Source organism: Myotis nattereri (assembly GCF_964212035.1).
Source record: "Myotis nattereri genome assembly, chromosome: 11".
NCBI classification, from domain to species: Eukaryota; Metazoa; Chordata; class Mammalia; order Chiroptera; family Vespertilionidae; genus Myotis; species Myotis nattereri.
In genome coordinates, this window is record NC_138086.1 from 12,594,230 (window position 1) to 12,617,139 (window position 22,910).

Below are 22,910 nucleotides of genomic sequence, written 5' to 3' on the forward strand. Positions count from 1 at the left end.
AGCATTATTTACAATAGCTAAGATCTGGAAACAGCCCAAGTGCCCATCAAAGACGAGTAGATAAAAAAAGCTGTGTTACACTTACACAATGGAATACTATGCAGCTGTAAAAAAAGGATAACTGTTTGAAACAGCATGGAGGGACCCAGAGAATATTATGCTACGCAAAACAAGTCAGTTAAAGAAAGACAAGTATCACATGATCTCACTTATAAGTGAAATCTAAAGAACAAAATAAAGTGATGAACAAAAAAGGCCAGAGGTATGGAAGCAGGAAGCAGAATAATAGACCTGTGTGTGTGTGTGTGTGTGTGTGTGTGAGTGATAGGGGGGAAAGGGAGTTGGAAGAGAGAGCACAGGAAGACATTAGTCAAAGAACATATGAACATATAAGCATAACCCATGGATACAGACAATAGAATGGAGAAAAACCTGAGGCAGGTGAGAGGGGGTTGGGTGGATGGACGCATAAAGGGAGAAAATGGGAGACATCTGTAATAATGTCAACAATAAAATTTATAAAAAAAGGAATTTAAGAAAAATAAACTAGGCCCTGGCTGATGTGGTTCAGTTACTTGTGCATCGTCCCATGAACCAAAAGGTTGCCAGTTCGATTATCGTTCAGGCACATGCCTAGGTTGTTGCCGGGAGCTGGTCCATCCTTGCTGTTTCAAGGGACCTGGCATATATGGCAAACTGTTCTTAATATGTTTGCTCACCTTCTTGGCACTATGTGTTTTAACCAAGGTCACCTCTCTGAGAAAGGTTGTTTCCCCAGGTAGGGATTTTCCCCTGAAGTTAGGGAGGGAATAAAACCCCTTAACTAAGTGCCAGGCGGGTAATTAATCACTTTAACTACGAACAATCATGCTTAAGCTACATAATCTTTACTCCCTGGAATGGAGATAAGAAACGCCCTAACCTTTGGAATAGAGATTGATAGGATTGGAATCAACTGGTATAAATACAGATGTAACAAGACAACAACACACAGAACCTAGACACAGAACCTACACAGAACCTAGAGACAGAAGAACTTCACTGGAGAGAACATGGCAAAAGATCCTGGACAGAAACTGGCCACAGAACCTAGAGACAGAACCTAGCAAGGGAACCTGGCTGAAGAACCTAGAAACAGAACCTGGCTACAGAACCTGGATAGAACATGGCAAGAGAACCTGACTAGAACCTAGTGACTGAACCTGGCTGGAGAACCTGGACAGAACCTGGCTGGAGAACCTAGCGAGGGAACATGGCAAGAGAACCTGGCTGGAGAACCTAGCAAGAGAACATGGACACAGAACCTGGCTTGAGATCCTGGCTAGGCTGCTGATCAACTGAACGCTGTCTCCATGTCATTCCTTCTTCGCCGACTCCGTCCACACCTTTGGGGACCCCTGGACCTGCTGGGGATGGACCCCAGCATCTGGCGCCCAAACATGGCACCCAACGTGGGGCCCTTAGGTAAGGCCCCCCCCCGCCCCTCCCTGCCCCCGCACTCAGGATGGATAAGACTCCACCATAGGAAGAGGGTGGACAGTCTTTGCCGACTCCGTCCACACCTTTGGGAACCCCTGGAACAGGATTCCCCTGGGTAAGCCCCCCCATTGAGAACCCCCACACTCGGGATGGATAGGACTCCACCAGGGTACTGCAGACCCCCCTATAGAGGATAAGTAGGGTAAGAAGGTGGATAGTACAGAACTTAGATTGAGAAGATGTGCCATACTGAGTCCAAAGAAAGAAGACTCTGTATTGATCTTTAGATTAAGAAGATGTGCCATACTGAGTCTAAAGAAATAAGACTCTGTATTGATCTTTTAACACATATGCTTGCTAGCAGAGGAATTAAGGTTACTCCCAGTCAGACAGAACGTTTTATACAAGAAGTATGTCCATGCTTTTCTGAGGAAGGAAAGGTAAATGTAAAGGCATGGGAGAAGGTAGGCCCAAGGAGCCTTATCCTTAACCCCACTGCAGCCATTCCACCCTGGGAAAGTGCAGGATTGGCAAGCTCTCCCTGGGGTGATAGATCAGGACTCAGGTAATAGCGGAAAGCGCCAATCCTACTCTTAAAATGGATACAAGAGAGCATTTGGGGTTTTTCTTTTTAATGCCTGCTTTTAAAAAATAAAAAAGGGTGAATATGCCGGGAGCCGGTCCATCCTTGCTGTTTCAAGGGACCTGGCATATATGACATACTATTCTTAATATGTTTGCTCACCTTCTTGTCACTATGTGTTTTAACCAAGGTCACCTCTCTGAGAAAGGTTGTTTCCCCAGGTAGGGATTTTCCCCTGAAGTTAGGGAGGGAATAAAACCCCTTAACTAAGTGCCAGGCGGGTAATTAATCACTTTAACTACAAACAATCATGCTTAAGCTACATAATCTTTACTCCCTGGAATGGAGATAAGAAACGCCCTAACCTTTGGAATAGAGATTGATAGGATTGGAATCAACTGGTATAAATACAGATGTAACAAGACAACAACACACAGAACCTAGACACAGAACCTACACAGAACCTAGAGACAGAAGAACTTCGCTGGAGAGAACATGGCAAAAGATCCTGGACAGAAACTGGCCACAGAACCTAGAGACAGAACCTAGCAAGGGAACCTGGCTGAAGAACCTAGAAACAGAACCTGGCTACAGAACCTGGATAGAACATGGCAAGAGAACCTGACTAGAACCTAGTGACTGAACCTGGCTGGAGAACCTGGACAGAACCTGGCTGGAGAACCTAGCGAGGGAACATGGCAAGAGAACCTGGCTGGAGAACCTAGCAAGAGAACATGGACACAGAACCTGGCTGGAGATCCTAACCAGAACTTCGCTGGAGATCCTGACCAGAACTTGGCTAGAGATCCTGGCTAGGCTGCTGATCAACTGAACGCTGTCTCCATGTCATTCCTTCTTCGCCGACTCCGTCCACACCTTTGGGGACCCCTGGACCTGCTGGGGATGGACCCCAGCATCTGGCGCCCAAACATGGCACCCAACGTGGGGCCCTTAGGTAAGGCCCCCCCCCCGCCCCTCCCTGCTCCCGCACTCAGGATGGATAAGACTCCACCATAGGAAGAGGGTGGACAGTCTTTGCCGACTCCGTCCACACCTTTGGGAACCCCTGGAACAGGATTCCCCTGGGTAAGCCCCCCCATTGAGAACCCCCACACTCGGGATGGATAGGACTCCACCAGGGTACTGCAGACCCCCCTATAGAGGATAAGTAGGGTAAGAAGGTGGATAGTACAGAACTTAGATTGAGAAGATGTGCCATACTGAGTCCAAAGAAAGAAGACTCTGTATTGATCTTTAGATTAAGAAGATGTGCCATACTGAGTCTAAAGAAATAAGACTCTGTATTGATCTTTTAACACATATGCTTGCTAGCAGAGGAATTAAGGTTACTCCCAGTCAGACAGAACGTTTTACACAAGAAGTATGTCCATGCTTTTCTGAGGAAGGAAAGGTAAATGTAAAGGCATGGGAGAAGGTAGGCCCAAGGAGCCTTATCCTTAACCCCACTGCAGCCATTCCACCCTGGGAAAGTGCAGGATTGGCAAGCTCTCCCTGGGGTGATAGATCAGGACTCAGGTAATAGCGGAAAGCGCCAATCCTACTCTTAAAATGGATACAAGAGAGCATTTGGGGTTTTTCTTTTTAATGCCTGCTTTTAAAAAATAAAAAAGGGTGAATATGCCGGGAGCCGGTCCATCCTTGCTGTTTCAAGGGACCTGGCATATATGACATACTATTCTTAATATGTTTGCTCACCTTCTTGTCACTATGTGTTTTAACCAAGGTCACCTCTCTGAGAAAGGTTGTTTCCCCAGGTAGGGATTTTCCCCTGAAGTTAGGGAGGGAATAAAACCCCTTAACTAAGTGCCAGGCGGGTAATTAATCACTTTAACTACAAACAATCATGCTTAAGCTACATAATCTTTACTCCCTGGAATGGAGATAAGAAACGCCCTAACCTTTGGAATAGAGATTGATAGGATTGGAATCAACTGGTATAAATACAGATGTAACAAGACAACAACACACAGAACCTAGACACAGAACCTACACAGAACCTAGAGACAGAAGAACTTCACTGGAGAGAACATGGCAAAAGATCCTGGACAGAAACTGGCCACAGAACCTAGAGACAGAACCTAGCAAGGGAACCTGGCTGAAGAACCTAGAAACAGAACCTGGCTACAGAACCTGGATAGAACATGGCAAGAGAACCTGACTAGAACCTAGTGACTGAACCTGGCTGGAGAACCTGGACAGAACCTGGCTGGAGAACCTAGCGAGGGAACATGGCAAGAGAACCTGGCTGGAGAACCTAGCAAGAGAACATGGACACAGAACCTGGCTGGAGATCCTAACCAGAACTTCGCTGGAGATCCTGACCAGAACTTGGCTAGAGATCCTGGCTAGGCTGCTGATCAACTGAACGCTGTCTCCATGTCATTCCTTCTTCGCCGACTCCGTCCACACCTTTGGGGACCCCTGGACCTGCTCGGGTTGGACCCCAGCAGGTTGTGAGCTAGATCCCCTGTAGGACGAGCTGGATGCGACTGATCAATGTTTCACTCTCCATTGATGTTTCTCTCTTTCCCTTTCTCTCTCTAAAAATTAATAAAAAAATATTTAAAAAACAAAAAAAACTTGGGTGTCTTGTGATTACTTATGTAATTTTTTTGGGGAAAAGACATTCAAGTATTAATAATGATGAGTTAATAGAAGTATCAGTAATTTGAAAAGCTAATGACTTTTCATGGTCTTTACCTCACCTTTTTTCCTACTGGTTGAAGACATACAAGCATCTTATCTAATAAAAGAAACATGCAAATTGACTGTACCTCTGCTATACCCACAAGCTATGCCCATCAGCCAATCAGGAGCGAGTATGCAAATAAACCCAACCAAGATGGCCACAGCCATGAAGCTGGAGCAAACAGGAGGCTTGGGTTGCCCCTGGCGATGGAGGAAGCCAAGCTTCCCGTCTGCCCTGGCTGGCTGTAGGCTCCACTCAAGGCTACAAAGTTTTAATTATAGAAGATAAATAAATCCCAAATACCTGCTTCCAGCTGCTGTGGCCTCCGCTCAAGAAGGGTTTGGAAGCCTGGGTTGCCCGGGGCCGTGGCCAGCCTGCAAACAGCCATCAGCCCCTCACCCAGGCTGGCCAGGCACCCCAGCAGGGACCCCCACCCTGAAGGTGGTGTGGCCAGCCTGCCAACAGCCCTCAGCCCCTCAACCAGGCTGGTCAGGCACCCCAGCAGGGACCCCCACCCTGAAGGAGGTGTGGCCAGCTTGAAAACAGCCCTTAGCCCCTCACCCAGGCTGGCCACGCCCCCCCAGAGGGGACCCTTACCCCATGGGGGCATGGCCGGCCTGCAAACTACCACAGGCCCCTCACCCAGGCCACTCCATGCCCCAAGGGAACCCCCACCCTGATCCGGGACACCCTTCAGGGCATACCAGCTGGCTAATTAGACTGGGAGACCTTCCAGGAGATCTTCCGAACATTCTTCTGGACAAAGCCATGGTGGCGGGGCCGAGGTAGAGGCAGTAAGAGGCCAAGAGGGGAGGGCAGTTGTGGGTGATCAGGCTGGTGGGGGGCGGGGACATTGGGGGTAAGCAGACCAACAGGGGGGCCAGTTGGGGGCAAGCAGGCCATCAGTGGGGGTCAGTTGGAGGTGATTAGGACAGCGGGGGGGGGGTCAGTTTGGAGTGAGCAGGCCAGCAGGGGGGCAGTTGGGGGTGATCAGGCTGGCGGGGGGGGGGGCTGGGGGGGCATTTGAGGGCAAGCTGGCCAGAGGCAGGGGGCAGTTGGGGGCGAGCAGGCCGGCAGGCAGAGTGGTTCGGGGCAATCAGGCAGGCAGGTAGGCAGGTGAGTGGTTAGGAGTCAGCAGTCCCCGGATTGCGAGAGGGATGTCGGACTGCTGGTTTAGGCCCGATCTCTGTAAACCAGCAGTAGGTCATCCTTCGAGGGGTCCCATATTGGAGAGGGTGCAGGCCAGGCTGAGGAACACCCCCTCCCCCGTGCATGAATTTTGTGCACCAGGCCACTAGTCTATAATAATACAAGGGTAATATGCTAATTAGAGCAGATGTCTTCCAGACGTCATTCCTTACAAAGCCGGGGCCCAAGGGAAGCCAGTCCGGGTGCCAGGTGCCTGCAGGTGGTCAGAGGAAGGAAACCCGGGTCCCAGAGGGAAGCTGGTGCCAGTGCCAGCAGCCAAGAGAAGGAAGGCCTACTCTTGCATGAATTTTCATGCATTGGGCCTCTAGTATATTTATAACCAGCCAACTGACTTTAACATAGCTTGGGGTAGAATATTTCTCTGATTAAATTAGGAATTTCAGAAAGCAATTCAAATCACTAGTGGTACCCACTGTCCACTGAATTACCATAGCCATTCCCCTCCCCCACTCCCCCTGCACAAATGCATGCTCATTCATATCCTGTAAGACAGTGATCAGCGAACTCATTAGTCAACAGAGCCAAATATCAACAGTACAACGATTGAAATTTCTTTTGAGAGCCAAATTTTTTAAACTTAAACTATATATATAGGTAGGTACATTGTTATTAACTTAATTAGGGTACTCCTAAGGCTTAGGAAGAGCCACACTCAAGGGGCCAAAGAGCCGCATGTGGCTTGCGAGCCATGCAGTTTGCCGACCACCGCTCTCAGACAACAGACACAATTTTGTTCAGAAAAAGGTGCTTTCCTCTCCAAGAAGGAGATTAACAAAGCATTTTATCTGCTACATACCCTGCTTCCTATCTTTGAACATGTTTGAGGGAGTATGTGCCTGAAGTCCTGCAGACAGACATCCTACACTCTTGAAGGGAGATCAGGAGACTCCCCCAGACCCGGCACGTGACATGGTGAGGTGCTTAACTGACATTGGCAAAACCTACCATATGACATTTGGTTATGGTGAGGGGAAAAAGCCTCTTCTTGTGGAGCAGCTAGCATTGGGGTATTGTGTTAGTTACAGCCTGAAAATACTGTGCTGATCCAAGGAGTCCCATTGTGCAGGATTAAATGAACAAAATGAGGCTAAATCAAGCTTTTATTTAAAATCCACCTAGACACTCAGCTACTGGCCAAACTTAAGAATGTTAAATTAAATAGTAATGTACTAGATTTGGTTAGCCTTAAGTTAATTTTGTAATTTGGGTGAATATAGAATATTTGTTTTAATATTCTGAAAAATCACTAAAAGTTATTATTACTCTTAAAAATGTGCTTAAAGAGGCTTCTGGTCAAGATGGCAGAGAAGGTAAATGCTGTACTCACCTCCTCCCCTGACCACATCAAAAGTACAACCAAATCACAGAACCACACCATTCAGAACGCCTGAAGACTAGCTGAACAGTTCTACAACTAAGGATATACAGAAGCCACACTGACACTAGTCGGAGGGGCGGAGACACAGAATGAGCAGGTCCCATACCCACGTTTGGTGGTGGTAAAAAATTGGGAGGTATATCTGAGTTGCAAAGGTCTTCCCTGAGGAGTGAGGAATCCCAGCCCCATACCAGGCTCCCCAGCCCTGGGTTCTAGTGCCAGGAAAGGAAGTCCTCACAACTTCTGGCTGTGAAAACCAGTGGGGATTGTGGCTGAGACAAAGAGCTCCTGGAGTCACAGGGGTTCCTCTTAGAGATCCTGCACACAAACTTATTCACTGATAGACTCACTCACTGTGAAATACAGTGCTGGGGCAGAAGCTCAAAAGGAGCCAGGGACGTATGAGGTGGGACTGACCTGTCTGGCTTTAGCAGGAGGGCTGGCTTTAACATAAGTGCTGGCAAGAGGCCACTGTTTCTTTCCTGAGCCCCCCACCTGCACGAGAAGGTGGGAGATGTAACTGAGTCTCCATCAACATGGCTAACACTGTTTGCTCTCCTTGGTGATTCCCTGAGACCCCACCCCACCACACCCAACTTGTGGGTCCACCCATACTCTTTCCGGTGGCTTTTCCATATAAAAAGCCTGTCTTGGCTCATGCTCCAGTCTTTCCAAAAATCACTCAAAGGATCACAAGCTCAAACAAGTAGCATCTGGTCTCACATGCCTCATACCTCTTACTAGGCAACCTCAAGCCCAGCAATAGTGGAAGCCAGCTTCAGTTCACAGGTTAGCCTCTCCCAGGCACCTCCAATCCCAGAAGAAGTGGCAACCATCTTCACAGCACCTTGTAGCTCATACCAAGTGGCCCTGGGGAAGGGCACAGGCAGCGGCTAACCATGGCCTATACCAGAGCCACTCTCAGGAAGTTCTAGAATTAGCACACCTGGTGGCCAGCTTTGGATCACAGCAGAGCACCACCCACCACTTCCACAAATGATTCACCCGAAGGGCAGACTCAGCAGGCACCAAAGCCTGCTAAAGCAAATCTTGCTCTGTAGGGTCAGCCCCTGTACAACAGCTCCTCCACTATAGTGGGGCAGTCCTCACTACCAATCAGCCTGAGGATCAATCCCTCTCAATTATGGTCAAACAGCACTAATGGCTCATCTACAACAGGAGGACAGACATAATCCACATGAGGAACACAGCTGGAGCACCCAGCTTAGGGGACCAGGGTGATTGTGCTACTGGGCCCCACAGGACACCTACTACATAAGGCCACACTATCAAGACTAAGAGACATGGCAGTTCTACCTAATTCATAGAAACAAACACATGGAGGCAGCCAAAATGAGGAGACAAAAAAACATGTTACAAATGAAAGAACAGAAAAAAACTCCAGAAAAAGAACTCAACAAAATGGAGACAAGCAATCTACCAGATACAGAGTTCAAAATACTGGTTATAAGGGGCTCAATGACTCAGTGAGAACTTCAGCAAAGAGGCAGGAAACATAAAAATCTATAATAAAAGTGTAATATGCTAATTAGACCGGATGTCCTTCCGGATGAAGCTGGGGCTTCGACGGCCATCGGCCAGAGGGAAGCCTGGGTCCTGGGTGCCTGCCGATGGCCGGAGGAAAGCCTGAGTACCAGGTGCTAGAGGAAAGCCGGTGCCGACAGCCAGGGGAAGGAAGGCCTACTCTTGCATGAATTTTGTGCATCGGGCTTCTAGTGTACATATAAAACAAAAAGTACTAGTCAGATATGAAGAATATAATTGAACTGAAGAATACATTAGAGGTAATTAACAGTGCATCAGATGAAGTAGACGGTCAAATCAGCAATTTGGAAGATAAGGTAGCAGAAAACATCCAATCAGAACAGCAAAAAGAAAAAAGGACCTGCATGACTCAGTGGTTGAGCACTGGCCTATGAACCAGGAGGTCATGGTTTGATTCCTAGTCAGAGCATATGCTTGGGTTGTGGGTTGGATCCCGAGTGTGGGACATGCAGAAGGCAGCCAATCAATGATTCTCTCTCATCATTGATGTTTCTATCTCTCTCTCCCTCTCCCTTCCTCTCTAAATAATCAATAAAAATATATTTTAAAAAGAAAAAAAAAAGGAATCTAAAAATATGAGAATAGTTTAAGGGGTCTCTGGGAAAACGTCAAGAATACCAACATTCGCCTCACAGGGTTATCAGAAGGAGAAAAGAGAGAGCAAGGGATTGAAAACCTATTTGAAGAAATAATGAGGGAAAACTTCCCTAACCTGGTGAAGGAAATGCAGAGTCCCAAACATGATGAACCCAAAGAGGCACACATCAAGATGTATTGTAATTAAAATGTCAAAGGTTAAAGGCAAAGGGAGAATCTTAAAAGCAGCAAGAGAAAAGCAGTTGGTTACCTACAAAGGACCTCCATGCGAGTGTCAGCTGATTTCTCAACAGAAACATATCAGGCCAGAAGGGTGGTATGAAATATTCAGAATGATGAACACAAAGTATTTATAAGCAACATTAGTCAATCCAGCAAAGCTATCATTTAGAACTGAAGAACAGACATGAAAATTGAAGAACAGATAAAGGGCTTCCCAGACTCGTTTAAAGGGCTAAATGAGCCCATCACCACCAAACCAGTATTACAAGAAATATTAAAGGGACTCTTTAAGAAAAAAAAAAGATCAAATATATGAATAAAATGGTAACAATTACTTTAAATGTAAATGGACTAAATGTTCCAATCAAAAGACATATGTGGCTGAATGGACAACAAAACAATACCCTTAAGGTATTAAGCAAATAAAAAAAAAAGACTCATGGACACAGACAGCAGTATAGTGACTGCCAGAGGGAAAGGGGTTTGGGGGGGGTAGAAGAGAGTAAAGGAAGGCTAAATGGTAATGAAAGGAGATTTGAGTTGGGGTGGTAAATACACAATACAGTATACAGATGATGTACTGTATATTTATATAACCTCAAACCTATATAATTTTATTAACCAACTAGAGGCCTGATGCATGAAATTTGTGTGTGTCCAGTCCATCTCGCTCAGTCCTGATCGGCTGGACCCTAGCAGCAAGCTAACCTACCAGTCGGAGCATCTGCCCCCTGGTGGTCAGTACATGTCACAGCAACTGGTCGACCGCGACCTATCAACTGTCTGCCCTCTGGTGGTCAGTGCACGTCATAGTGAGCAGTTGAGCGGCCTCAGCATATCATTAGCATATTATGCTTTGATTGGTTGAACAGCTGACTGGCCAACCAGACACTTAGCATATTAGGCTTTTATTATATAGGATAGACAAGATATGAAGCAACCTGCATGTATATCAGTGGATTTATTGGGGTCTTCACTTCATAAGTTTTATAAATGTCTAATTGCTATGTTGTACACCTGAAACTAATATACTGTATGTCAACTGTAATTGAAATATAAAAAAAATGTTAAAAATATAAAATGTGTCAAAAGAGAATTCTAATTTTTCATGTCACTTTTTAGTATTACTGTGGCAGGTTTAAGTCATATTAAAAGTAGCTTGAGTAGATGGATAATATTCTGAAGGCCCCTGTAGCAGTGGCTTCTCCTTAAGAAGAGTAATTTTCCAATCTAGTCTTCCACAGAACTTAGAACTTGGTGAGACTCCCTGAGAAGAATTAATAATGGTAAAACCTATTTGCCTTTTTCAAAAAGCTTAACATAGTCCAGAAACTTTATGGGTTTTATATGCGTTCTCTTATTTAACCCTTGACTATCCAAATACCGCACTTGCCTGAGGCCACACGATTAGTAAAAGACAGAACCAAAAGCCCAGGTCTCCCAAAGCCCCGTCCCCCCCCAACAATAGGCTGCAGCTGTGGGTTGTTACCTTATTCACAACTTTCCTTCTTAAGGACCTCTGCAGCAGGCCCTGCATGGGCTCGCCATCCCACCGCAGCTGCACCCAGCGGAAATGCTGCTGCACCAGCAAGTCGGAGCCCTGGAGGCAGGCCTTGGCAATGGTGCCCATCAGAAAGCAGTTCTCATGAAAGTAGTAACATTCCGGCATTCCGTTTCCTAAAATAAGCCATATTATGGGACACATGCGAATTACAATAAGTCAAAGAAAGAACATGAAGTCTAGCATGTATTCCGGGGAAGAGAAAACGTAGAATGGTCTCACGGGAGCTTGCTTCTCAGCATGCGCTCAGCTCGCCACAATCTTTACCTTTTGAAAAAGTACAGGGGCTTTCAGTGCTGCGATTTTCCAGAGGTGCCAAGAAATCTCCCAATAACTCAGACAGTGAAGCTTTCTCCAAGTTCTCTAAGATGATGATGATTTTCTTATTAACAGGAGATTGTTTCACTGGGATCAGATAAGCTGTGGTCAGAAATGAAATGCAGTGATTCAAGCTTTTACAAAATATGAATGGGCAAAATTTACCAAGTCTGAAGATATAAAATTTTAGCAAAGATGTGACATACTAAGAATGCTCTTCAATTGCTGACCCAGTAGAAGGACTCCGGCCAACAGTTTGGCACTATTTAATAGAGGTGAAGATACACACACACAACCATCCAATAGCAGTTCCACAGCAGATCCCAAATGGAATCACTCCAACTGTCCACCAACAGTAGAGTGGAATAATAGGAATATATTCATGCAATGGATATTAAAGTGAACAAATAGGCTTCCTTTTGAATGGATCTGCTGTTTTCTGGATTTCATCTCTGTCTCTTTATAGAGTTATTCACTCATTTTGGCAGAGACATCCTCTAATTTCCCAGAAAGAATCAAGATGGTGGCATAGGTAAAAGCCCGTACTGGCCGCTTCCCACAACCACATCAAAATTACAGCTAAAATACAGACCACCATGATTCAGAACCACCTGAAAGCTGGCTGAATAGAAATCCCACAAATAGAGAAGTAAAGAAGCAAAGCACATTGAGACTGGTAGGAGGGGCAGAGGCACATAACCGTGGGTCTGACACACGTGTGCCATTTTTTTAATCAGGAGGGAGATCGTCTCTGTGGAGACTACCCATGAGGAGCAAGGGGCCCCAGCTCCACACCAGAGCCACAGCCCAGGGATCCAGAGCTGGGAAGAGAAGTCCTTGTAACTTCAGGATTGTAGCTGAGTGATAAAGAGGTGACTGGAATCCTAGGTGTTCCTCTTAAAGGATGAGTGCACAAAGTTACATGATTGATCCTACTTCTTCTGAGCTTTAGCGCCAGAGGACCCAGACACATATGAGGAAGAACTGGATTGCTGGCATCAGGGCAGGAATTTGGGGGTGGCTTTCTCCCAGACAGGGATGCTCATACAGGTCATTATTCCTGTGCTGTGACTTCCCCTGTCACAGCCTGACTGGCAGCCATTATTGAGTCTTCATCAGTCCAGAGCACACTGTTTGCTACACCTAGTGATTCCCTGAAACCCCGTCCCATCCAATAAGCCCCACCCAAGCTGTTCGCAGCAGCTTTTCCATATGAATGGCCTGTCCTGGCTCAGGCTTCAGACTTTGCTAAAATCTCTCAAACAAGCTGCAGCTGGTGCCAGAGTGCCCCAATCCTATCAATAAAAGGCCCAAGACTCAGCACTCGCACAGCCTGCCTTGCTTCACAGCTGGGCTTTGCCTGGGCACCTCCAAGCCCAATACAAACAGGAAATAGCCATCTGCAGATTTCTCTGTAGTTCCTGCCAGGTGGCCCCAAGAAGTGGCTGGCTTTGCACCTCCCTGGAGGCCCTAGAGCCAGTGCACCTGGTGGACAGCTTCAGATCATAGCACATTACAACACTACACATCCACAAGTGACACACTCAAGAGGCAGACTCAATGGGCACCAAATCCCCACTGAAGCAAGTCCTGCTCCATAGGGGTATTTTCTGCAAAGCAGCTTTTCCACTATAGTCACAGCTGGTCTTCACAGCCAATTAACTGTAAGTTTACTTCTCCCAGTGATGCCAACAGCAATCAAGGCTCAACTACAAAACTGTACATAGCCCACACAGGGGCAGACTTAAAGTGCCCAGCTCAGGTGACTGCAGAGGCTGAGCCACTGGGCCCTGCAGGACATCTACTACACAAGGCCACTCTACCAATTCCAAGAGACACAGCAGCTATACCTAATCCACAAAAACAAACACAGGGAAGCAGCCAAAATGCAGAGACAAAGAAACATGTCACAAATGGAAGAAATGGAAGAAAGCAAGCTACTTGGATACAGAGTTCAAAACCATGGTTATAAGGTTACTCAAGGCTCTTTATGAGACTTTCAAGGATTTTAGTGAGAATGTCAAAGTCACGAAAAAAAACACACACACATCAGTAAAAAATTAAGCATACACAAACTGAAATAAAGAATAATTTATAGAGATTCAACAGTAGAGTATAAGTTCTGAGAATCAAATCAATGATTTGGGATATGAGGAAGCAAAAAACACCCAATCACAGTAGCAAAAAGAAAAAAGAATCCAAAAATATGAAGATAATGTAAGGAGTCTCTGGGACAACTTCAAGTGTACCAATATTTACGTTATAGGGGTGCTATAAGGAGAAGAGAGAGAGAAAGATGTTGAAAACCTATTTGAAGAAATAATGATAGAAAACTTCCCTTACCTGGTGAAAGAAATAGACTTACAAGTCCAGGGAGCACAGAGAATCCCAAACAAGAGGAACCCAAAGAGGCCCACACCAGGACACATCATAATTAAAATGCCAAGGGTAAATACATAGAGAGAATCTTAAAAGCAGCAAGAGAAAAGCAGTTAGTTACAAGGGATAGCCCATAGGACTGTCAGCTGATTTCTTAACAGAAACATATCAGACCAGAAGGGAGTGGCAAGAAATATTCAAAGTGATGAATAGCAAGGACCTACAGCCAAGATTACTCTTCTCAGACTAAAACAGCTTTTCTGTATGCTGTGAAGGTTTAAAAATTAGACTAGAAACAGTAACAACCACCTCTCAATTTAGTTGTATTTGTGGGAACTGTTACACTAGTGTCTGGTGTGTGCTGGATTCCCTTCAACCAAGTTATTCAGTAAAAAGTGTTAAAATACTATGCATCTCAGTGTTTAAACGTTCTCTCAGGAATACATTGATTATGGAAGTATGATAAATCTATAGCTTGTTAAAATAATGATGAAAAACTAACAAACCAGTAATAAAAAACATATTAGCTTGAATGATTTGTGTATCCACTTTCCTGTAACTAAGGACTAAAGGTTTTTCCTTGATTAGTGTTTGTTGTCTGGCTAGTTCCAGTGGTCCTCAAGCTTCAGTATCCAGCAGCCAGAATCCATCTTCAGAAACATGTAACTGCACTTCAACAAACATTTATCCAGTGCTCCCTAACTTTATGTCCCATGTTAAGTGTTATGTCTTATCATAGGTGACTAATTCTAATTGGGAACGTGGCATTTTAAACTAAACTATTATGAGGAATGACATCTTAATAGGTTAGAAAAAGCCTTTCTAGGTTTAAGAAATGGCATACATAGGCAGAGAATGGAGGCTGGGCAGGGCTCAGTTCAGAAAAGTGAGAACAGCTGCCTAACAGTGACTCAAAATTGATACTTCCCTCTAGTCAGGACTGGCTGGGAGCTTAGTGTGGTGCCACATTGGTGGAATGGGATGTAGCAGCAGCACAGCAGGCTGTGTCCTCCTGGGGCTGGGGCTGCATGGTACAATCACCTGGGACCCATTCCCAGAGGCTATGATTTAATTGGCCTGTGCTTGGCCTGAGCACTTTGTGTGCATCCAGGGTGAGACCTGCTGCTAAGATCACAATCTGACCACAAATGAAAAGTGGAATGCCATGTTGGGAGGGAGAAACTACCAGCTCTGAGAACCAGTGGAACTCTTTAAGGAGGAAGATCAACAGGGTTTGATTCCTGCTTTGAGATCTCACTTTGTCTTTTTACATTTTCATATAAATTATTTTTTTGTTTGCTTTTCAATTATAGTTGACATACAATATTATATGTAACTCTAGTGATTAGATATTATAAAACTTGAGTGATTATCCCAAAAATTCTCATACCAAAACACATAATTAAAATGCCACAAGTTAAAGACAAAGAGAATCTTAAAAGCAGCAAGAGAAAAGCAGCTAGTTAGCTACAAGAGAGCTCCCCTACAACTGTCAGCTGATTTCTCAAGAGAAACTATGCAGGCCAGAAGGGAGTGACAAGAAATATTCAAAGTGATGAATAGCAAGGACCTGCAACCAAGATTACTCTACCCAGCAAAGCTATCAGGTAGAATTGAAGGCCAGATAAAGAGCTTCCCAGACAAGGAAAAGCTAAAGGAGTTCACCACCACCAAACCAGTATGACATCCAATGTTAAAGAGATCTTACTCTCACGTAAAGAACTGACTGGAGAGGAAAGATACAGGAGAATGCACCGACAGGCTTTTATTGCTGAAGTGAAGGACCTCATCCAGGGCAGAGGATGAAAAGGCATCTGGAGAGAGGTCAATAAGGCTCAGGGGTAGCAGTCTAGAGAGGGGGGTAGAGAGGAAATATCATTGACAACCGGGGTTCCCACCAGAAAAGAGGTTGTGCAGTGAATGGAGGCAGAGAGCACATGAGCAAGAGTATACTCGGAGAAGGGGTGGGGGTGCTAATTTATGGTCCAGGCCTGATGTGCTTGAAAAGTACAGAGCCTCTCTGAGATGTCCAGCAGGTGGTGGGACGTGAGGATGGGAGCAGCAAGTGAGGATTCAGGCTGCAAATGAAATAAATGAGTTTACAGAAAAGAGACGGCAAACTCATTCCTCTGGATCCACAAGCAAGAACTGAGTTGCTAATGACTTCATTAATCCCACATTTACTGTAAAATTCATGTCCTAAACAGGATTGCTGTTCCTAACAGTTGGGTTGGGTTTCGCCCTCATCTTTGTTTACCTTAGTCTCCCAGGAGGTACCAGCAAGGGTCAAGCAGACTGGGTTTCTCCAGTGAAAGCTTCGTCTTCAACACTGCCAGTCTCATTTCCTCCATTTTTCAGTACCACCTATTTCTCCATCTGACCATTTAGTACAACATCCTCAAACAACTTAGTCCAAAGGCAAATTTTATGTTAGTTGAGAAATAGCATGTGTCTAATTCAGGTTATTTAGCGTAATTTCAGGCCTATTATTTTAACCAACCATAGAAGCAGGAAGTCATTACGGTTTCCAGTTTGAAGGGTTAAGCCTCTCTCTGATCAGGGTTTATGGAGACAAAAGGCTACCCACTCTGTGTTGGAACTGGAGAGTCCTTCTGGCCTGATGCCAGAAAGTTAACCGCTTGGAATACTTTTGCCTTATGCTACTTCAAAGTCCTATTTCAGAAACTTATCTACTCTTTTTTTTTTCTTTTTTCCCCCTTTTTCCCCCCCTTTTTTATAGGCTATGTCAGCCCTGCTCCTCTCCTACAGGTTGATAATCGTAAACAGACACCCCCCTGGGCTAGGTCAGGGCTACACTGCAGCTTTGAACACCCTTGTATTAAAAGTTCCAAAGAGTCAGTCCTAGAACAACACTCACTGGTTTAAAAATGTTTGACATAGCATTTATAGTTAAACTCAAACTCCTGTGTCTCTAGAGTGACCCTAAGTCTACAATCTTCCCCTTGGGAGGAGAAAGCAGCTATCTTTTACACTGTCTGCTTGAAAGAAGGGCTCGGCAGGGGTGAGGCTCTGAGAGTTCAGATGAGGAGCCAGGGGCAAGCCTTGGAAGAGCCTTCTGGATGTAATGCAGGATCTAGGGAGGTGAACTCAGCCATGTAGATGCCAGTGAGCACACTCGCCTCCTGTTGTACATCATTCCATCCTCATTACTTCTAAAAAGGAGAGTTCACTTAGGAATTCAAAGTATTATTTTAAAATATTAATCTAGGGCTGAATTTTTTTTTATGACTTACTGTCACATGTAATTTGAAAAAGTATCTGTTTTGCTAACCTAACTCCCTACCTTACACTGAGGCAAATTTTGACACAAGTCTAGTGCGTGTTCACAGCCTCCTTACATTCAACAGAGGCATGTGGCATGACTATCTCTCACGAAAGGCAACCTGAGAAGGAAGATGTTATTTTAAAAGAAACACAGAATAGCTCTTGCTAGTATAAGTGCGATGTCATTCTTTTTGAAGTATTCTTTTGTTCTACCTTTTTTTCTTCACTGGTAGCATTTTTAAACTCCATATAATTGTTAAATTCTTAAAACATTATTTAAAACACATTTGCTACTCTTCCTTCTTCTAATTTAAAAAAATATGTATGTTATTGATTTTTTACAGAGAGGAAGGGAGAGGGATAGAGAGTTAGAAACATTGATGGGAGAGAAACATCGATCAGCTGCCTCCTGAACACCCCCTACTGGGGATGTGCCCGAAACCAAGGTACATGCCCTTGACCAGAATCGAACCTGGGACCTTTCAGTTCGAAGGCCGACGCTTTATCCACTGAGCCAAACTGTTTAGGGCATCTATTTTTTTGCTTGTACACCTTATTTACTCATTCTCTGTCCACTGGCTTTCTTTTTACAGATTCACAGAGAGGAACAAAGAAGGTAATACATGTGCTGTGCACAGTGGAAGATAAACTTCAGCATTCGAATCTTAGCCCAATCCAACTTGTTTAAATCTATTTCATTAAAGAAAAGAAAAAGGTTAAAAACCAAGAGTAAGCATGGAATACCTTAAGAATCAGTGCATTTCTCACTTGTAGTAATATAACTTGACCAATGTAATTTCTTGTTTAAAAAAGCAAGAGAGTAACTGGTAGATAATTCCCATCCGCTCATTATTCTCAAAGCTTGAGCGGAACAGAGTAGGAATATCTTTTTCTTCTCTACTCTCTGTTCTTTCCCATCACTTCTGGGCCGCAAGAACACACTGCTTTGTTTCTGCACTTTAAAAGTGACACCACACCCTTGATGGATCTTACCCGCCTAGTTCACGAGATCCCCTGGCACTGCTCAGAAGCACTTGGTATCCCATCTATAGGACCTAAAATGTATGTTCTCCATGAGCTCTTTGTTGGTCAACAGAAAATGGAAGTGATGGTGGAGGGGGTTTTAGGAGATGAGGATGGACATCAGCAAGAGCAAGGTCGGACAGAGGGCAGACCATAGTGTTCCTGACAACCTAACATTCAGAGAACTTCAGCTTTTATTCTGGAACCACTGGAGCATAACGAAAGAGAACTGCTATGAGCGGTTTTGTCTTCTAGACTGAGCTCTCTGGAAGCCCATGAAGGGAGGGAGTCCGGAGCAAACAGGAAGGGTTCGTGATGAGGCCTCCTTAGTTTCTTGAGTAAGAAGTAAGAGTTGGTAGAGGGAATGTAGAGCAGGAAAAAGAGAGGGGATAGATGAAGCCGATTCAACAGAACTCAGGACTGACCAGATGTGGGAAATGAGGCAAACTGAGGAATCGATGATAATGCTCAGGCTGCTAACTTGGGCAACTGCATTCAAGGTCTTAGCAATAAACGTTATGTCTTAGTTTTGTTATTATAAAGAGAAGGAAGATATCTGATGCTTATAAATTACTGATCCTTTACTTATTTATAACAATGACTTATCTTCAAATACAGAACAAAAACCCGTTCATATTTGGAGATGACATACTATTTGCTACATAATAGTTAGAGTGGAGAGTGTTTGGGCCTCAGTCTACTATCCAAAAACTTCATTTTTCATGTATTGTACAGCATGGTGATTACAGTGAATAGTACTGTATGGCATATTTAAAAGTTGCTAAGAAAGTAGATTTTAAAAGTTCTCATCACAAGAAAAAAAATTTTAAACTATGTATGGTGATGGGTGTTAACTAACTACATTTATTGTTGTGATTACTTTGCAATATATACAAATACTGAAGTGTTATATACCTGAAATTAATGTTATATCTCAATTAAAAATAAAATTTAAAAAATATGCCATTTTCAAATCTAACTTTATTTTTATGCCCTATCATCAACTACTCCCTGATCAACTCCTATACTCTCTAATCTTACATCTTTCTGCCTCTACTCCAAGCAAGTTCTTCTGATTGCTGCACCTGAATATGACTAGCATTTTCTTTTTCTTTGACCATGCTATGTCCCGTATTAGGAGATTCACCCATTTATTCTCCATATGAAGTTTTTAAAAAAAGCTACATGACTAGCCTTCAAAGAGTTTACAATATAATATTGTTTGGGCCAAGGCAAAAGCCCACATAATACCCGCAGTGCCTTGACCTATAGTTAGGTGGGGCCCCGATGTATAAACAGAGCCTACTACTGTTCATTAAAGGGAGTTGTCATACTGGAGGGATCAGGTAAGCTTTCATTTGAGATGTCCTTAGACATTTTAACGGGGACTTTTCCTGTCATTTCCAGAAGGGCAGAGACCATATCTATTTTAATCAGTACTGTATATATCAGTGATGGCGAACCTTTTGAGCTCGGCGTGTCAGCATTTTGAAAAACCCTAACTTTGGTGCCGTGTCACATATAGAAATGTTTTGATATTTGCAACCATAGTAAAACAAAGACTTATATTTTTGATATTTATTTTACATATTTAAATGCCATTTAACAAAGAAAAGTCAACCAAAAAAATGAGTTCGCGTGTCACCTCTGACACGAGTGTCATAGGTTTGCCATCACTGGTATATATAATACTCTGCATAGTACCTGCCATGTGTCAACTGTAGTGTGTGCTGGGGTTGTATGTTCACTCTAAAATTCTAGATGAAAATTGTAGCTTGAACAAAGATATGGAGAGTGGAAAAACAAAAAAAGTGTAAGGAGTATAAACACCATATTTTACTGGAGCATAGACATCTATTAAAAAGTCAGATATTCCAAAGAAGACTTACAAATGGCCAACAGGTAAATGAAAAGTCAACATTACTAATCTTCAGAAAAATGCAAATCGAAATCACGAGATCTTGCTTCATGCTTGTCGGAATAGCTAGCTATTATAAAAAAGAGAAGAGGCAAATGTTGGCAAGAATGTAGACAAATGGGAAGCCTTGTGCACTGCTGATAGAAATTCATGTGTCTACTAGGGAAAACAGTATGGAGGTCCACAAAAAATTCAAAATAGAACTACCATATGACCCAGCAATTCTACTTCTGGGTATATATCCAAAGGAAATTAAATCAGGATCTTGAAGAGATATCTGCACCCGCTTGTTCGCTGCAGCATCATTTACAATAACCAAGACATGGAAACAACAGAAAATTAAACACACACACACACACACACATACACACACACACACAGAGGAATATTATTCAGCCATAAAGTGAGAAGAAAATCCTGCCATTTGTGATACATGGATGAACCTGGAGGGCATTATGCTAAGTTGCTAAGTGAGGTAAGTGAGACAGACAAAGACAAGTACTGCATGATATCACATATGTGGAATCTAAAAAAGCCAAACTCAGAGAAACAGAGTAGAGTGGTGGTTGGCAGCACCTGGGGAGTGACGGGGGAAATGAGGAGATGTTGGTCAAAGGTACAAACTTTTCAAATATAAAATGAATACATTTTGAGGATCTAATGTATAGCATGGTGCCTATGGTTAACAATATATTATATATTTGAAAGTTGCTCAAAGGGCAAACTAATATGTTCTCACCACAAAAAAAAGGGTAATTATATGACGTGGTGGCGGTATTAACAAATGCTATGATAGTAATCGTTTTGCAAATCAATGCATTACATTATACACCACAATCATATGCAATGTTATATCTAGATAAAAAAATAAAGTTCAAATAAGCAACTTGGGAGGCAAGAACCACAGAGAGCTTTTACTTAGGGTCTGGTGGTCTCTCAGGGGCGTCCAGGGAAAAGAAGCAGTAGGCAGACAGCCATTTACAGAAAAGAACACGAGATGTAGGAAAGGAGGCAGAAGGTAAGATGATGTCACTGGGGATGGGCATTGAGGCCAACTTGGCAAGATATAACCATGGACTGGCTATGGGAGAGGGATGAGGGGTCCATGAATGAGAAGACCGTGGGGTTCTATGTGGCCCTCATATTGCTTTAAAAATTGAAATAGTTGAGCCCAGCCTGTGTGGTTCAGTGCTTGAGCATTGACCTATGATCTAGGTCGCTGATTCCATTCCCAGTGAGGGCACATACCTATGTTGCAGGATCGATCCCCAGTAGGGGGCATGCAGGAGGCAGCCAATCAGTGATTCTCATCATTGATGTTTCTCTCTCTCTCTCCCTCTCCCTTCTTCTCTGAAACCAATAAAAATATATTAAGAAAAATTTGAAATAGTTGACAACATTGAAAGAAAAAAAACCCTACATTTTTACATGAATACCTAGACTTCCGGCTTTTTCCTAAAAATTACAAGATTTCAGGACACTGACGCTACACTTCTGCCAGCAACAAGCTGCTGGAGCTGAGAGCTGCCCTCAGGTAGCTGGAGATGTCCCTCCTCCTCCTCCCCTAGCCCCACCCAGTCAGTTCACCCCTTCCTGTGGCTTGTTGGCACTTGGGGTCATTTAGGTTTTCAAGCTTGTCAATAAGACCTGAGTTTGAAGTGTGAGGGGCCAAAAGACTTGCACCACTCAGCAAATTTGGAAGCCAAGAAGAGGAGCTCTTTTTAAGAAGATGCTCCCCAGAGATTTAGAAATGCTGAGCCATCTACCTGAGGTCACCTCATGACCTAATTCACTGCTCTCCTATGTTTTTAGCTCGCTAAGCTTAAGCAGAATTCAGCCTGTAGTTGCTATCTATCTAATAGGGAGAGAACAAAAGACTTTAGCTTCTAACTTTGAGATGAAACAAGACAAAGCTGAAAAATGTAGGGGGCCTTTGTTACATAACTAAGGGGGAAACAGACATTTTGGCACAGGTGCGTTTTTAAAGAATAGTGCCTGGCACTGATTAAGGTAAGATTCAGGAGTGAGATGCTTGGGTTTGAGTCCTACTCCTCCTTTGTGTCCTAGCTGTGAGATCTTTTGGTCAAAGTATTTACCCTGTTTTCTCATGATTCATGTTTATAAATCAGGATTGCTTAGATCAGGGCCTACCAGAGGAAGAGCTTAATCAATGTTAGCTATTATTAGTAGTATCTTTAGAGAAAACAGCTTTCTGTAGCTAACTTTCACTAGTTTCTGGCCAAAGGCTAGGCTGGGTACTACAGCAACATTCAGATTCTAGTAGGATTTTCTTGTCCCCACAAAGTGCTTCTAGGTTTGGGAATCCTCTGTCCATGCCCAAAGCTGCCGCTTTATTTTATTTCTTGATTTGGGAACTGTTGGTTATTTCCTTCTTCCTAAGCATGGTCAACAGTTGCCCTAGCCATCAGATCTCACCCAAAGCTGAGAAGCACCCCTCCTCCAAAAGGGAGATGTGAATTTGCTTTTCAAAGCTCCTTCCATGGATTCTGCTTCCCTCCGTCACCTGCTCCCCAGGGCTCTCTGTAGCTCTAATCGAGTGGAGACTGGAGTCTGGTTCTTTCAGTTTTGCGCCATAGTCACTAGACATGCTATGCTATGCAGGACTATGCTAACTGCACCTGTGGTGAAGCTTAGCGTCTTAAGCTCTGAAACCTAATATAG

At 44.0% G+C, this 22,910-nt stretch overlaps 1 protein-coding gene across 1 annotated transcript in view; it reads right to left on the reverse strand.

The window, feature by feature from the left end:
* The window catches only part of CTTNBP2 (cortactin binding protein 2), a 99,737-nt gene that overhangs the window by 23,978 nt on the left and 52,849 nt on the right, over positions 1 to 22,910 (reverse strand). Inside the window, exons 11-12 of the mRNA XM_081102068.1 lie at positions 11,573 to 11,725; positions 11,234 to 11,421 (exon numbers count right to left, since the gene is read on the reverse strand). Of these exons, the coding sequence (XP_080958194.1) occupies positions 11,234 to 11,421; positions 11,573 to 11,725 (341 nt within the window). The remainder of the gene's footprint in view (positions 1 to 11,233; positions 11,422 to 11,572; positions 11,726 to 22,910) is intronic.